This window comes from Spizellomyces punctatus (assembly GCF_000182565.1).
Source record: "Spizellomyces punctatus DAOM BR117 chromosome Unknown supercont1.14, whole genome shotgun sequence".
NCBI classification, from domain to species: domain Eukaryota; kingdom Fungi; phylum Chytridiomycota; class Chytridiomycetes; order Spizellomycetales; family Spizellomycetaceae; genus Spizellomyces; species Spizellomyces punctatus.
The window spans coordinates 350,348-366,252 of record NW_015971550.1 but is presented as its reverse complement, the minus strand read 5'-3'; the positions used below and the strand labels follow the sequence as shown (position 1 = coordinate 366,252).

General features: G+C 46.3%; 7 protein-coding genes and 2 non-coding genes across 9 annotated transcripts in view; 5 read left to right on the top strand and 4 right to left on the bottom strand.

Annotated features, from left to right (window-relative positions):
- Positions 1–418: 418 nt before the first annotated feature.
- On the top strand, positions 419–3,458 carry SPPG_07100 (uncharacterized protein). The gene is made up of 4 exons (XM_016755279.1): positions 419–2,104; positions 2,164–2,313; positions 2,375–2,511; positions 2,575–3,458. The coding sequence occupies exons 1-4, from the start codon at positions 443–445 to the stop codon at positions 3,332–3,334; spliced, it is 2,709 nt and encodes a 902-aa protein (XP_016605671.1). The 5' UTR covers positions 419–442; the 3' UTR covers positions 3,335–3,458.
- Positions 3,459–4,219: 761 nt separating this feature from the next.
- SPPG_09435 (uncharacterized protein) lies at positions 4,220–6,099 on the bottom strand. Its single transcript, XM_016757601.1, has 4 exons — positions 5,103–6,099; positions 4,951–5,041; positions 4,790–4,887; positions 4,220–4,723 (listed from the first exon to the last, which is right to left on the bottom strand). The coding sequence occupies exons 1-4, from the start codon at positions 5,328–5,330 to the stop codon at positions 4,430–4,432; spliced, it is 711 nt and encodes a 236-aa protein (XP_016605670.1). The 5' UTR covers positions 5,331–6,099; the 3' UTR covers positions 4,220–4,429.
- Positions 6,100–6,310: 211 nt separating this feature from the next.
- SPPG_07097 (uncharacterized protein) lies at positions 6,311–8,213 on the top strand. Its single transcript, XM_016755278.1, has one exon. The coding sequence runs from the start codon at positions 6,556–6,558 to the stop codon at positions 8,053–8,055; it is 1,500 nt and encodes a 499-aa protein (XP_016605669.1). The 5' UTR covers positions 6,311–6,555; the 3' UTR covers positions 8,056–8,213.
- A 468-nt stretch (positions 8,214–8,681) lies between these two features.
- On the top strand, positions 8,682–8,755 carry SPPG_10177. Its single transcript has one exon. It is a non-coding gene; the product is annotated as a tRNA-Thr (tRNA).
- Positions 8,756–9,386: 631 nt separating this feature from the next.
- On the bottom strand, positions 9,387–9,457 carry SPPG_10176. Its single transcript has one exon. It is a non-coding gene; the product is annotated as a tRNA-Gly (tRNA).
- A 336-nt stretch (positions 9,458–9,793) lies between these two features.
- Positions 9,794–12,071, top strand: SPPG_07096 (uncharacterized protein). Its single transcript, XM_016755277.1, has one exon. The coding sequence runs from the start codon at positions 10,105–10,107 to the stop codon at positions 11,272–11,274; it is 1,170 nt and encodes a 389-aa protein (XP_016605668.1). The 5' UTR covers positions 9,794–10,104; the 3' UTR covers positions 11,275–12,071.
- On the bottom strand, positions 11,960–13,705 carry SPPG_07095 (uncharacterized protein). Its single transcript, XM_016755276.1, has 6 exons — positions 13,191–13,705; positions 12,718–12,885; positions 12,555–12,653; positions 12,376–12,489; positions 12,245–12,308; positions 11,960–12,183 (listed from the first exon to the last, which is right to left on the bottom strand). Exons 1-6 carry the CDS (start codon positions 13,401–13,403, stop codon positions 12,167–12,169), a joined length of 675 nt encoding a protein of 224 aa, XP_016605667.1. The 5' UTR covers positions 13,404–13,705; the 3' UTR covers positions 11,960–12,166.
- Positions 13,706–13,774: 69 nt separating this feature from the next.
- SPPG_07094 (uncharacterized protein) lies at positions 13,775–14,833 on the top strand. Its single transcript, XM_016755275.1, has 2 exons — positions 13,775–14,059; positions 14,118–14,833. Exons 1-2 carry the CDS (start codon positions 13,796–13,798, stop codon positions 14,727–14,729), a joined length of 876 nt encoding a protein of 291 aa, XP_016605666.1. The 5' UTR covers positions 13,775–13,795; the 3' UTR covers positions 14,730–14,833.
- Positions 14,732–15,905, bottom strand: part of SPPG_07093 (uncharacterized protein) — a gene marked incomplete at its 5' end in the record, with an annotated part of 2,990 nt that continues 1,816 nt past the window's right edge. The window contains 2 exons of the mRNA XM_016755274.1: positions 14,732–15,148; positions 15,228–15,871. Of these exons, the coding sequence (XP_016605665.1) occupies positions 14,831–15,148; positions 15,228–15,871 (962 nt within the window). The 3' untranslated portion in view covers positions 14,732–14,830. The remainder of the gene's footprint in view (positions 15,149–15,227; positions 15,872–15,905) is intronic.

Below are 15,905 nucleotides of genomic sequence, written 5' to 3'. Positions count from 1 at the left end.
CATCAGTTTCTTTCAAACATTCACGACTTGCATGCATGGTGGTGTTCACACATTCATGTTCGGAAACTGCGTAAACTTGCATAATAATTCCAGAGATGGCTCTTATTCCTTTTGGCGTCCTTTGCGAAAGAAAAATACAGCTCATCATTTCTTTCAAATAGACTCTTCTATAGCTTTCTGGGACGGACAATGGAGACATACCAAGTAGGTTTATTGGAGCATGGCATACATCTCTATGAGTTATTGAGCCCCAAAGTCTGCAGGAATCTTGCACTGCTAGAGTCTGAAAAAGTGGGGTAAACCACAGACTCCTGCTTATGCCATAATGTGGCCCAGTCATGCGCACGTGAACGGCTAATGATTGGTGGCATCAGAACAGCGCTATTATTTGTTTTAACGCTTTTTGGTGATCTCTGCAAACGACGTCGGGCATTTCCATAAAATGGCCGCAGTGCAGTACGGCAAGCTCCACTTGAAGACACATTTTCGAAATGTGACAACAATAGAGTCAATATATACGGGTGGGAAGGCTGTTATCACTCGCGATGAAGCGTTTCTTGTTACACCGGTTGCAGACGATGTCAATGTCCTTGACCTCACGACGGGCCGTACCGTTCACCGGCTTAAAGGCGAAGCAGATTCAATATCATGTATAGCCGTGAACCCCTCTGGAACACATCTCATGAGCGCTTCGCAAAGTCTATTATTGGTCCTCTGGGACCTCGCAACAGGTGAAAAAGCCAAGAGTTGGAAGGCTCATGAGGCACCCGTTCTTGCGATGGATTTTGATCCAACGTCAACACTTGTCGCGACAGGGAGTGCTGATAGCACGGTGAAGGTCTGGGATGTAGATGGAGGATACTGTACGCACAATTTCCGAGGGCACAGTGGGATTGTGAGTGTGGTCAAATTTCATCCTAATGCGAAGAAGTTGAAATTGGTGTCTGGAAGTGATGATTGTAAGATTCGGGTGTGGGATTTGCATGCGAGGTCTTGTGTGGCTGTTTTGGAGAGCCATGTGAGTGTGGTTCGCGGATTGGATTTCACTGCGGATGGAAAGTTTCTTGTGAGCGGTGCCAGGGATAAGGTGGTCAACGTCTGGGATTTTGAGACAGGGTCGTTGGAGAAGACTGTACCCATATATGAGTCGGTCGAGAGCGTTGGGCTGGTGTCGGCGGATGCAGATGTTCCTGTCGACGAGAGACGATCAAAGATCCTTGCTTTCACTGGTGGGGACAAGGGCATCGTGCGAATATGGGATCTAGAAGCCGGTACTTGCATCCTCGCTCAAGAACCGGAATTGAACAGCAAACACGTTATCATAGACGTACAATATCTCCAAAAAAGTAACACCCTCGTCGCCATCACAAGTGACCAAAACATTCTCTTTTACAATCTTACTTCGGGCTTGAAGCGTACTCGACAGATTGCAGGATACAATGAGGAAGTCTTGGATCTCAAATTCATGGGCCCAGAGGATACACACTTGGCTGTGGTGACAAACACGGAGCAAGTCCGCATTTACAACATGAGCACAATGAACTGTGACATTCTCTATGGACACTCCGAAATAGTAATGAGCATCGATCGGTCAAATGATGGGAGTTTGTTGGCATCTGGTGCAAGGGATCACAAAGTTATTATATGGAGATTTCTACCAGATGAGGAACCGAGCAAGCGGTACCAACAAATCGGTGTCGGCGTTGGGCACACCGAACCCGTTAGCACGGTCGCATTTGGACGAAAATCATCTCGATTCGCGCTATCCGGTTCCCATGATCGTACCATTAAGGTCTGGGAAATACCCGACACTTCGGCCTCAACCGAAGTCACCAAACTCAAAACCCGTTACACCTTCCAAGCCCACGACAAGGACATTCAATCCATCGCCGTGGCACCCAACGACAAAGTATTCGCTTCAGGCTCATTGGATAAGACTGCTAAGCTGTGGGCGATGGAGGACGGGCGGTTATTGGGAGTTTTCAAAGGCCACAAGAGAGGTATATGGTCTGTGGCGTTTTCACCGGTTGATCAAGTTTTGGCGACGAGTTCGACGGATAAGACTATCAAGTTGTGGAGTGTCGTGGACTTCAGTTGTGTCAAGGTCAGTATGTGTGTATATGTGTGGTGTTCTTGCAAAGGTGCTTATTTCTTTTTTGGTAGACGTTTGAAGGACATTTGAACTCTGTTCTTTCGGTTTCGTTCCTGTCGGCCGGGATGCAATTGGTGTCTAGCGGATCTGATGGGTTGGTAAAGCTCTGGACGATACGAAGCAACGAATGCGTGACAACTCTAGATGGACACGAAGATCGAGTGAGTTGAGTGGGAATAAAGTGTGGAATGTCTGGGACGTTTAATAACCGGATGTTTGCAGATCTGGGCATTGGCGGTACAGAAGGACGAAAAATACGTTGTGTCGGGTTCATCAGATTCTACCATCGTCGTATGGGAGGACATGACGATACAAGAAGAAGAAAAGAAGCAAAGAGAGAACGAGGAGCGGGTACTCCTGTAAGTCCCTCTCTAGACCAATCTCTCTCATGTACACGTCTCTAACACCCTCTTGTTCAACAGAGAACAAGACCTCTCCAATTACCTCCACAAGCGCGACTACAAAAATGCCATTCTCCTTGCCATGCGCCTAGACCAACCTTTCCGCCTCCTCACCCTTTTCGAAGACCTTTCCACGAACCGCCAAGACCCATCCAGCATTCTCGGCTCGACCGCCGTCGACAGCATCATCTCCAACCTAAGCGATTCCAAACTTGCTCAATTACTAAACTATATACGGACCTGGAACACAAATACCCGGCACGCACGCACCGCTCAGTCCCTCCTCCATGTCATTTTGAAAGCATATACTCCGGACCGGTTGATGCGTGTACCTAAATGTAAAGAAATTGTGGATGCACTTTTGGCATACACAGAGCGACATTTGAAAATTGCGGATGGGCTACTGGTGCAGAGTTATGTTGTTGATTATACTGTTGAGTGTATGGTTGGGTTTGAGGAGCAGGATGATCTAGAAGAAGGCCTGGAGGAAGGTAAAGTAGTGGGAGAAATGGAGGACTGGATGAATGGGTTGGTTAGTAATGGTGTGAATCGGTCGCATGAATATGGAATGTCGAGTGGGAGTGAGCCCGAGGACGAAGATGAACCAAGTAGTAGTGAACAAGAGGATCACAATGATGATGACGATGACGACGCAAGTCCATCGTCTGAGCAAGACAGTGGTGACGGATCAGAAGAAGAGGACGAAGAAGAAGAAGAAGATGATGATGATGATGATGGAGAAGAGAGTGAAAGCGACGGTGGGATGGATGTAGATGCATGAATCTGTAATTTGTACAATGGGTCATATCGTTAATTTATTTTATCGCAACATCAATTCCCTTGTTCGCTTGTTGGCTACTTTCCGGCAAACATTGCCGGTAAAAACCTCATATCATAGTGTGGAGGTGATTGAAAATGGCACTAAGACCCATTATTATCCGGATAATCCGGTTAATCATATCGCATAATCAGAACCCCCTCTATCGCTCAGATTGGTGTGGCATGCAGCGGTGTGGCATGCATGTATTGTTTTTTTTTTTAAACTGCGGTGAGGCGCATGCCAAAGGTCTATAAAAGGGGGACCTGCTCCCTCTTTCCTCTTTACCCATCCTCGACTCAAAGCATCCGCCCAACAAATCTCAGTCCACCATGAGAATACTGCTCTGGTGCCGAGGACCTCGACCGCCTGACAGCAACCGTAATCAGAACCAGCAGCAACCAATTGGATCTGATAACAAAGCTGCTATTATGCTGCCACACTTGTTGAGCTTGGTTGGTATGTACCAATGGCATCATCTCTTTTCATATTATTCTGTCAGTGACATGCAGTTTTTTTCTCTAGTCTCCAAGCCTTTGTTGCTGAACATCCCCCAGCTTGTGACGCTGCCCAGTCGATTCGCTCCTGGATGCAAGAGTCTGGCTTCAATGCCATCAAGAGTTCTGGATCAAGGCCTAGTAGGGACCGCGTGTGGTGGTGGGCAATTATCCGGTTAGAACCAACCGTTACGTATTGCGTGTATAATTGCCTAGTAGTAGTTAGTTAGCTTTTCCGAACCAGTTGTCGCTGGTTTATTCCCTGGTGTAGTAGCTAGTGCCATTTTCTGTCACCTCTACACTATAGATCGATAGTAATGACCGTAACGGACAACGAGTAAGAGCCGAACTATGGGTCATATGTACAATCCATCTCATTGAATGTATTTTACATTTCGTTTTCTCACGCACGTGTAAGCCTCCAGTCCTTGCCCAGTCTCCCCTCGATCACCATTAACTTCCGTCAACAATCAGCCGAGATAAAATGATAATGGTTCTTAAGAGAAGTGAGCGATTTGCATGGATAGGCGTATTTTTTATGAAAGATCTTGAGGTTCACTCCTCAATTCCCCTTCTTCCGCGTCTTAGCCTGCTTCTTCCCAGCCCCAAATCTCTTTTCTAGTTCCTCCTCCTTCATCCAATTCGGCAATTTTTTGATTTCAGCAAACTTGCGGACAATATCTTCTACCTCCTCCAATTTCTCCTTGTTGTGCTCACCACTAACATATGTCTCTGTCATGGGCATGCGATATGTGCCGTGGGTGGTGTAGAACTCCAGTTCGAGACGGTAGAGAGGCTTTTGCTTCTTGGAGGTTGTTTCCATAGTGGTTGTTTCGATGGCGACGAGCTCGTCCAGCTGCACAGACACAAATGTTGAGATTGATATATAGTGTACAGAGCAATGTACAGGATGTCAGCGTACCGGAGCAACCCTTGACCATCTCTTAAATCCCAAGGTTGTTTTGATGATGCTAACCTGCTCCAGCTGCTTGTCGAACACTGTCTCGTATGTGTCCACGACTGTGGGGTTCGTCAGATATATGAAACCACCAACGACGTACGAAATGAACAAGGTAATCCTACCAAGAGTCCAGGCCAGGTAGGCATACATTGCACTACCAGCAATTCTATATGGCAAGTCTTCAGTAGTGTAGAGTGTCATGGCAACTCCAAACTACAGTCTCAAAGGAATTAATTTTCGAATCGCCTGCTGGCCGTTAGCCGCGACTACTCACAAAGAAAATGATCGCCATCATGAGAACATCGCCCCTTCCTGTTGTGACGGGAGTGATAGAAAGACTCCCTTCTCCGCGTACGATGCGCGGGTTGATGGTCTTCCAAGCCGAAAACATTATGCTGCTGCAAGTGTGGAAAGGAACGAAAGTGTCAGCGGAAGGGATACGTCTCAGGGTAGTGGATGCTGCGCACGCGTGATAACACGTGATAGTGGCGGGTGCTGACATAATTGCGTTATAAACCAAATGGGCCGTGGCAGTAAGGAATGCTGTGGTATTCGCTGTCACAGCAGTAAAGTAGTCCTTTTAACCTCTCTCTCCTTTGACGAATGATCGTGGCCCCACATCGATCATGAAAGTTTTGACAATGCTGAGGTGTTTCTGGCGTACTGATAGGCCTCGGTCGGCCAACCTGATATTTGAGGACATGCCTACTACAATGCGTGATCTAGTTCCTGCTCTTGTGTTATTAACAAGCTTTTAACAAAAATTCGTGTATGGGCGTACGGATTTCGTGACTCATGGTGGCAAGGAAGCGAGAGGTGATTTGGGGGCTGCACACGTTCCTTGCAGAAAAACGGGGGAAGCCGAGACACGGGCGTACAAGCACGCGCTGTTGCGAGTCTTCAATTTGATGATCTCGTCCTTCACGCACTCGTGATTTATGATCGCCCGTGTGAGTGGCCACTTGTCGTAGGTGTAGAGAACATTGTTCACTTCGTAAATGACGAGATGATTCGAGTCGGTGCAATTCCACAAGTCACCATCGATACCACAGTCATTCCAAAGCTCGCGCATGACCTGACTTGTCAGAAGGATACCACCGACGGAATCGGTAACGATGACGCCCAGAGGAAGCTGCTCGATCAGCAAATGAAACAACTCGTTCCTGTGCATAGTGGCGAAGTGATCGGTGGATAAGGTTCCGCGCATGGAACGGATTATGCTGCAGTGATGCTGCAATGATGCTCATCCGGTACCGTCATGGTTGCGAATGTTATCGATAACATTCCTTGTCAAGAAGAGTGCCGCACATTGTTTTAATTTAAAAAGCTATGAATAGAAATGCGTAGAATCCAAACATGCCGTTGATTGTTCCAGAATTACCCAATGTCTCTAATCTAAACAGCGTATTAGGAAAGAAAATGTCGACGCAGGAGAAGTTCCAGGCCTCCATTAGACAATGTAATCTTCAAATCCCAATAACCAGACAATGTGCTTCTTATCAAGCAGCACGTGGAGAAAACGGCGATGACCGGAGCAGCCACAAGCGGTCATCCATTGATCGTAGACAAAGAAGATATCGTAGTGCACGGGTGGGCTGAGTCGTTCGTGTCTAGAAAATCTGGAAAATCTCGACCCGAATAATACCATGTGTAAATGTTATGGCGCTCCGAAGTATAAGACTGACATGTAGTAATGTACTCCTTCAGACTGCACAATCTTCTCAAAAATGAAGCTCTCTTTAATTGTTTTGCCGTTTCTTTATCATGTCGCATTTGGCGACATGGTTCTAGAGGACTTCTCAGACCCTTCTCGATATTTGGACGGGGCGAACCTTTTAGGGCAAGACACCAGTGATGACGGCACAATGAAAATCAACTTACCCGCCTCAAACGGTCTCTTGAGCAACCTGACTTTACAACGCGCCAATGCCGATTCTTACTGGTATTCCTTGACGGGTTGTCACGATGCTCGTCAGATCTCGGCCATCAAAATCGACATCAAGTCTAGTTCTCCTCTATCAAATATTACGATTGGCTTACACCTTTCGAAAGGCATTGCTATCGAACCTCCCCCTGCAACCTTGTGCGACACCCGAATCAAACTTGACACGACGTTGTCAGTAACAAACGTTCTCAAAACCTACACTCTTCCGTTGACCCGTTGGACTAGTTCCTTAAACCATGGCTTGTACGCTGTGGTTTTATGGAATTTACCGGCCGGAGTCAAATTTACTGTCGGAAACGTCACTTTGGTCAGCTCTACTCAGTGGGGAGCCTGTGCTGATTATTCACGAGGATGTATAAACACCAGTTCATTCCCGAAGTATCTGTCAAACACCGGTGTTCATCGGTTTCAAGTAAACGTATGGACAAACATCACTCGGCAAATACACATTCGAGCTCTCTACAGCGGAAAAGTCGTCGGCACAGTAGTCAAAACGGTCAACGGATCCAACAGTACACAAAAAGTACAAGTAGCGTTGAAATATCCACTACCTCTACCTGCGAACGGTTTATCATTGGACGGGTATTTCCAGCTCGGCAGTGTGGTGACTGCAAAAGCGAGCGTCAACCTTGTGGACAACAACAACAATTATGCTACGAAGTATACGATCTGCAAGCCGGGATTATTTGCCTTGACCTTCGACGATGCGCCCTCAAAGTATACGAGCTCGCTTTTAGATTATCTATCTTCTCAAAAAGTAATGGCAACGTTTTTTGTAAACGGCAACGCGACCAGTTTTTTCGATGGATCTCCGGTCGGGGTGGATATTTATCCAAACGTATCGAGACGGATAGCTTCCGATGGTCACTTAATCGCAAGTCACACCTACACACATCCTTGGTTGACGAGTTTGAACCAAACTCAAGTAGTCTCCGAAATGATCAGTATCGAAGATTCTCTTTCAAAACTTGGCCTTCCGAAACCTAAGATTATGCGTCCTCCCCATTCGGCGACGAATGCAGAAGTGGACAAAACTCTGAAAGATCTCGGGTACATCAATTTTTCTGAAAACATCGACTCTTACGATTGGTTTCTGTTGAAAGACGTCTATTCGAGCTTTGCCACTTTCAAGTATAATTTAGACAATGCAAATGTGGCAACCGATGGACACGTTAGCTTACAGCATAGCAGCACTCCGTACAATGTAATGTTGACTAAAATGGTGGTCGACTACGTGAGGAGCAAAGGTTACCAATTTGTTACAGTAGATAAATGTATTTGACATCTGAGGAGGTAAAGGTTACGAATTTGTTACATTAGATAAACGTATTTGACAACTGAGGAGTAAAGGTTACGAATTTGTTACATTAGATAAATGTATTTGACATCATTATAAATTATCATGTTATCGATAAAACTTGTGAATTCGTCATATCCGTGGTACTTAAAGCTCAACCCATCAGATATGTCATATTTGTCAATTGAACAATGGCGAAATGACAAGATTAGGATACGCCTTCAAAAATCCGGATCTAGATCCTGGAAAAGTTAGCGAATTATCCGAACTGACCTTTTACGATGGGGTGCACAATGATCAACATCTTTCTTCATGTCATGCCGTTGAAGAAGAAAAGCAATGTTCGTGTGCACACCAGGTGACCGGACTCAAAAACCTAAAAACACTAAAGGAACTATTGCAAATGGAACCACTACAAAGGTATTAAAGTCTTTGTCATACCGGAGACTCTGTTTCCATTAGCCGCCGATCCATACCGACGGTACTGTGATGACAAAAATGTCTGGGATGACTTTGACGATGCCAGGAAGAGTATAGGCGCACGAGTGTCTCTAGAGATATTCACGAAAGTCTGTCTCTACAGATCTTAACAAGAGCCACAGAACTGTGACGCCTCCTTGGCTCAGTTGGTTAGAGCGTCTGCCTAGTAAGCAGAAGGTCCCGTGTTCGAATCTCGGAGGAGGCATCGCAAAAATAGATTTTTTGTACCCGTCTCATGTTGGATAGCATCCCCCCCTGACCAACATTCAAACAGGACCCGGCAGCTGTAACATTTCGTACATTCGTTGTTTTTTTTTGTTCCTGGGTGAATGACAAGGTCATCTACTATATTACTGTCGAGGTATAGGTCCTCCATGAACCATCCAAATTCTACGGGTTCTGCATATCCAATGGTGAACTACAACTTTTAAACATTCTCGTCTGGGAAGAAATGTTATGTATGTTTGCCAGTATTTTTGCGGTTTGCAATACTTCTTCTTGCGAAAGGAAACTTTCTGTTCTCAATAACTCACCTTCCTGTTTTGTAACGGGGATTGTGTCGACCGTTGAGAGTCACTTGGGCAAGAGCTATCACATTGTGGAATTTCTCAAGGATAGCCATAGTGTTGATCTACGACTGTAAACGTCAAATGGGGAGAGAGTAAAGTATGCGGTTAAAGCCAGTTATTCAATGATGACTAGGTTGGAGAGATTGGAAAATTTGAGTAACCGACGAGAGGATGAAATATCATTTGCAATGTTGTACTGTGTCCGGTGATAGGGTCGTCTAGGCGGCAGGGCAACGGAGCAAAAAACATTAGACCCAAAAGAACCTGTGCATTGGCCGAGAATCGAACTCGGGTCTACCGCGTGGCAGGCGGTAATTATACCACTAAACCACCAATGCATTTATTTTTGAAATTCTCAATGCAATGATAATATCATGTGGAAACAGAGCCAATAAGCATTATGACATGTCAGCACCAAAAGTGATGTGCATCATGAGAGACCGAACCCCAACAGTATGGTCATTGGCTCGCCATAATTATAATAATGCCACCCTAAGCCTTCTTCTAATGATTGGATACAAAATCAACTCACTCTGTTTAAGGAATCTCTCGATTCTTAAGGCTTCGTAAAGGAAATCTCTGGACCCGCAAGAAGGTTGGAAAAAAGCATTGAAAGGTGCATCTTGATTGTGACAGAGAGATGTGGCTGCTATGTTACCGCGCAGAGCAGCGCCACGCCGCTGTCGTGATTCAGGAGGACCCAACAAGAATTTTGAAAGGGTAAAGTCGCTACTGGCACCTTAAGTAACAGCTTCTTGGGTTTCCAGGATACGCCACACGCCTTGCAACACCCGGTCACTGTAACGGTGTAGTAATGTAAGTCTTTTGCAATGAATGGTAGATGGACCTGGCAGACCAGACGAGTTCAGGAGGATTGTTCCAGCCGTAGCGGAAATTAGGTTCCGAACCGGTTGTCGCCGGTTCATTCCCTGGTGCGGGTGCTAGTGCCAGAACCCACCGGCTCCGCACTACGAATTTGAGCAGAATGTCTGCACCACCACCGCTTCCACCACGGACCAAGAACGGCACAAGCAACAACGACCATCCCACCCTCTCTCCGTTCTATGCTACATCTCTCTCGTCCTATCAGTCAGCTTGTCAGCGTGAAGCTGAGCTTTATGAGCAAGGACACGTCGCTGAGGCATATCAAATATTCCAAGCATTTGTAGAAGAGGAGGGAAAGAAGCGGAGGCAATTTTATGGCAGAGGTTTGGAGAAGGAACCTAGAGCGGTAAACAAAGTTGAGGCGGTCCGATTCGAAGGAGATGAAGCGCAGAAAGAACGGGTTCCGAGTGACCCTTCCACCCCGACCTTGGACGTGAAAGAAGGCCAAGGGGCGCATGCAAATGTTGCAGATACTACTGCTTTAACCAACTCTGACGATAGATCATCAGTAAACAAAGAACAACAGAATGAGAACCCCGAACCGCGCCCTACACTACCGGCATCCCAAGACCTTGCAAGCGCACTTGATCGAGCAGCTCTACTCACCTCGGATCCGCCAACAGATCTAGTTGACCTAATGAACAAAGTCCAAGAAGCCACAACGCAAGCATGTACACTCAGTAACCTCGACCGGCGATGGGAGTTTCAGTCTGGGGAAGATTCCATTACGCAGAATCTAGACTCGGAAGCCTCTCAGCGACGTGAAGCGAACAACAATGCTCTTAAAGCATTCTACGGTAGGAGCGATTGGAGTGGCGCCAACACTCTACAGGAAGCATTTGAACAAAACGAAAAGCAGATCCGGCTCCAAAATGAGCGCGATGCCCTCGAGCGATGGCGCCTAGGATATTTTGTGCCAACACTAGATAGATTGGCACAAACATCTCAAGAAATTGAAGCTCTCTACGCAAACCTCAAGTCTGATCCGAAAGCTATTCATCACATCCTCACCACGCTGCAAAGGACTCATGACACCATTCTCACCCTCATAAGCACCACCCACGACGTCAATGCAGACTGGCAGAGACGGGGTACATCAAGTCCATCTCTCTGGTTACTACAGCCCACAACGCCTGGGATCAAGCTCGTCAGGCCGACGAGACCTTTGAGGCTGAGGAAAAGAGAACCCGGATACGCATGGACGCTGAAAAGCATGCCAAGCTTCAAGCACACGTGGAATGGGTCAAGGACGCTTGTGGAAATTATGTGAAGGACCTGGAAGAACGTTGCAACGAAACCAAACAAAAAGTGGACACTCTCCTAGCAGACATTCAGCAGAATGCATCTCAGGACGACAAGATTTACCCTTCAGACGCGCTCATTACCCAACTGCAAACTACCGAGAACATCATATCTGCCCTCACTGACCGCCTTGAACACCACCTCTCAACAATTAGCAGCCAAACAGCTAGTCTGAATTCAACGGCTCATAGTCTATCCCAATCCCAGCTGTACGCACAGAATCATTGGGACATGGCACGATCTGCCGACGACTCGTTCCAAAAGTCTGAATCAGAGCGATATAAAGCGGAATCTGCCTGCCGCGAAAAGTTGCTAGCAGATCTGGGAGTCAGAGCGCTTCGCGACCGTATTCAGAATGTAGTGTCTGATCATCAGAAGCGCACGCAGAGGGCAACTGGGGATGGCGGTAGTGGAGGAGATTTTGCATCCGCATATGGGAAGTTGATGCAGCAGCAGATGCAGACACAAATGATTTCCAATATGCTGCATACAATGCATGTATCAAATATGTCGGTCATCAACAATATTGGAAGTTCAAACACGAGATGGGAATACAGACGCAAATGGTGATGATGTGCACCATGGTTGCCTACTTTGTTAAAAATAAATGATTTGTGTAGAGGTAGTCGTCTTGAATGATACTTATGTAGATATTGGAAGGATTTTTCACCCGATTCGAATATTAAGCTTCATATCGTTAGACACATTGATCACATTGGTTGTACAATAAAAAAAATCTAAACACAACACAGCCCGGCCGGCCGGCTCTTATGTTTACTATCTATCCAGAATAGTAGAAAAAAAAAATGTATAAAAAAAGGAAGAAGGTAAGTGAGAAGGGGACGGAGACGCATGCGTATCTAGCGGAATTCGAAAGCTGGACGGGGAAGAAGAAACTGAGTATACTGAAAACTTGCCAAGGCCCGTTCATCTCCTACCTGGGAATGAGGTGGAAGGAACATGTTTCAACGACAAATGCTGGAACCATTCCGAATTGTGATGCTATAGCGATAGCACAAAGTCAGCATGTAACAACATCATCTGCCCAACCAGTGAATAATGAACATACAAAGTATAAGCCCGTTATTGTCCCTGTAGACTTCTGGTAAGCAATGTAGTAAAACCCGGCAAATGATGCGCCCGAAATCGATTTGATCCGATGATCTGGTACCAAAAAGTGTTCCTGATGAAGGATTAACAACATGTTCCTTTGCGAGGTTCTTCCCAGCGCGCATCAAAAACTCTTACCTTCCATCGCATAAAGATGTAATCATTATTTTCAAAATCATATACAAATCCATCCTTGTTGAAGACGTCCGCGTATTCCTTAAACGCCGAAAATTTTGTCTATACCAATATGGCCATCAGCAACGTCATTGTTAACATTCACAATAAACATCAAGTTACCCACCCAGTGCTGTCTGTCAATTTGCTCATCGGCATCCCACTTGCGCGTCAAGAACGAGAATTTTGGACCGATGATTTCTCCTTCGAAAAAGGTGCAAAGATCTGGCCAGTCATCCGTGAGACCCTTTATACTCAGGTATCCGCAAAGGAAAGAATTTCGCAAATCTACGTGCTGCGAGAGCGAGAGAGACGAGAACATCAGCTAAACGTGACAGAGCGCAGTAATCGAGCTTTTACACAGCCACAGATAACATTTAAGGGACTAATCGCGTTGCAATCGGCGATAGTGGTCCTCGACGGACAAAATGCAAGACAATGGCATTACTTGTCTCTTTTTTTGAGACCATGCCTGCAGACCATTGCATCGGCATGAGGAACCAATGCCATCCATACAAGCACCTCATGAGCATAATTCTTGCTCACAACCTCTAGCGTCTGTTTCACGCACGAAAGTAAAATTACGGGGGCAACACCTACCTGAATCTCTACTGTGACTTCGTAAGAGCTTCTCCCACTCTTTTGTTCTCCATTGAACTTGCTCCCGGAAAAAAGGGAACTGCAGTGCCGATCAATCAGCCGCACGTCATGGTGTGCGCTCTTCTCATGTGCAAAGTTATGCTCTGGCTGATCGTCCTCAACCTTTTCCTTTCTGTCGATGGTTTCGGATATCCGTTCCGTAATGACCGGCATTTGCAAAAGGCAGACAACAAGCAGTAGCGAATATAGCGAGTGATCGGTAAGTGGCGTGGGAGCAATTAACCGTTAGACGAAACAGCCGCGTTGAACGAAGGGGTAAAATAACAAGCCAAGAGATCTGTGTGCGGTTGACGAGGGCTTTGAATTTTGACTTGTCCGCAACGAAAATCTCAAAAAGCTTGACCGACAAAATCAAAGAAAACAAAAAGCAATTGGAATGCAAATGGAGAGAAAACCCTTGGGGAAAAGACGCAGCACCACCTTGTAATCAAAACCCCCACCGAGGCCCATCAGGGGGTGCGTTGGAACACAGCGTCCAATTTTAGCCACATCCAATTTAAATTTAGCCACAGCTTAACCGCATTGAAATGTCATTTGATTGAGTAATGGAGAGCAAGTTGCGTTTGCAGCGTTTCCCAATGATCATGGGAGATGCCAATCCACAGCACAAGCAACAACAGCAACAAGAACACTTACAGCAACTTCCATCTATTCTGTCGGGAATAGAGTGCGATACCGCACTCTCCCTGTTTGCTTGCTATCAGAGGAATTCCCCTTTGGTGCTGGCACCGGGCCTGCCAACAGTCCATGTAGGTGAACTTGTCGATATATCCGGTGCTCAAGGCTGTGGAAAAACTCAGCTGCTTATGGTATGGGTCCAGCTATCATGGTTTTGTCCGAATCACTATCTAATCGTTTCCATCGTAGCAACTAAGTGCTCTCGCCGTTCTCCCCGCCACATGGACGCCGCCTTCAGCAACAGATGCGATTCCCCTCCGCGGTTCCGCAACACCAGTCCTCCTCATTGACGTAGATCTCCGATTCTCTCTCTCCCAGCTAGCTTCTTTCATGAGAGCACACATCCAGCTGTGCATTTCACCGACCTCCGTCTCTCAGGCCTCCCTCACCGCACTTATCAACAGCTCGCTATCCCGATTGCACATTTGTCGCCCTACAAGTCCGCTTCAAATGCTTGCGACTTTATTGAACGCCCCAAAATCGTTCATATTGGAGCGGGACACGCTGTCCTCACTTGTGATCATCGACGGTTACTCAACATATTACTGGTTTAACCGCTTTGACGATTATGATATCAATAAAAGTTCAGCGGGGCAACCCTCCATGCATCGCGCGATCGCACGCGCACTCAGGCGATTGAAGCAAGAGTACGCGTGTGGTGTCATTGTGACACGCGGCGAACGTGTCAGATCGAGGCATGGTGATTTTGTGGCTTCTAGAGATACTGTGTGGACCTCCCTAGTGGATAGGTTTGTCGCGGTGTGGAAAGAGCAGGAAAAGGTCCGATGGAAAGAGATGTAACCGTCGTTGCAGTATATATCTCGTATGTAGTAGTAATCATGTATAATCATGTATATAACGAATGATACCTAACCATGTGCATAAATACAATTTAATTAATGCTATCCCTCAAATTTCCGCTTCTTCTTCTCCCCTTTTTCATCTGCACCAGCCTTTTTGGACTTGCTCTTCTTACGTTTTGTCGCTGAAATGGCATCTAAGACGCCGGCCAAATCCCTTTCAACGGTTTTGAGTACCGGTATGTTTTGATCCTCGTCATTCTCTACGGCCTCGTCATCTACCACATCAGACACAACTTCTCCACGCTTTCTTTTCTTCGTCTTTTTGAACAAGTTTTCAATTTCATCTCGGCTTTCCTTGGTCACATCAGTAGATGTCTCTTCCATTGTGACGTCGTCTTGTTCATCGTCCAACGCCATCTATACGTTTGCACGAACGATCGCATATGAGCAACTGATCTCCTAACCCAAGAACATCAGCAATAAGTCAACACCGTACCTTCTCAACATTTTCGAAATCCTTTACAGCGCTAGAAACTTTCTTTTTCTTCTTCTTATCTTTCTTCACATTGTCGTCTGTTCCCTTCCTCAAGCTCTCAGCCGTCCTATTTGCGAACCCTAGCGCCGCCATACCCTCATCAAAGATATGAGTAGTCCAAAGAGGATCCTCAACTTCTTTCGATTCCCCTTCTGTCCCATCGACTGGCCCTTGCTCACTTGCAACCACCCTCTTTCCTTGTTTGTCTGCATCGTCGAAAAACTCCCCAAACATATCCTTTTTCTTTTCAACCCCAGCCAACCGCTCAACCCACTCTTCTCGTCTCCTCTTAAAGTTCTCCAATTTGCAATTTCGTGCCACAAATCGTCCGAAATGGTCGTTGCGGAGTCGATCAAAACTCTTAACGAGTTCCTCCGCCATCTTCTCTTTCAATGCTAGATCCGCCACTGCCCAGCATTTGTCAACGACATGGGAGCCATACTTATTGCAAGCCATAGGAGCAAAGCTTCCGAGCCAGCCGCGGATAAGCTTTCGTTTAGCTTTCGTATTTAGTGTTGGGGTTATGAGAAGAGTTTCTAGGAGATGAGAAGCGACCGCATCTTGGGACCACCGAATAGTTGTCTCTACAGGTAGGGGCCATGAAGCTGATAGGGATACAGGATAATAACACACGCAGGC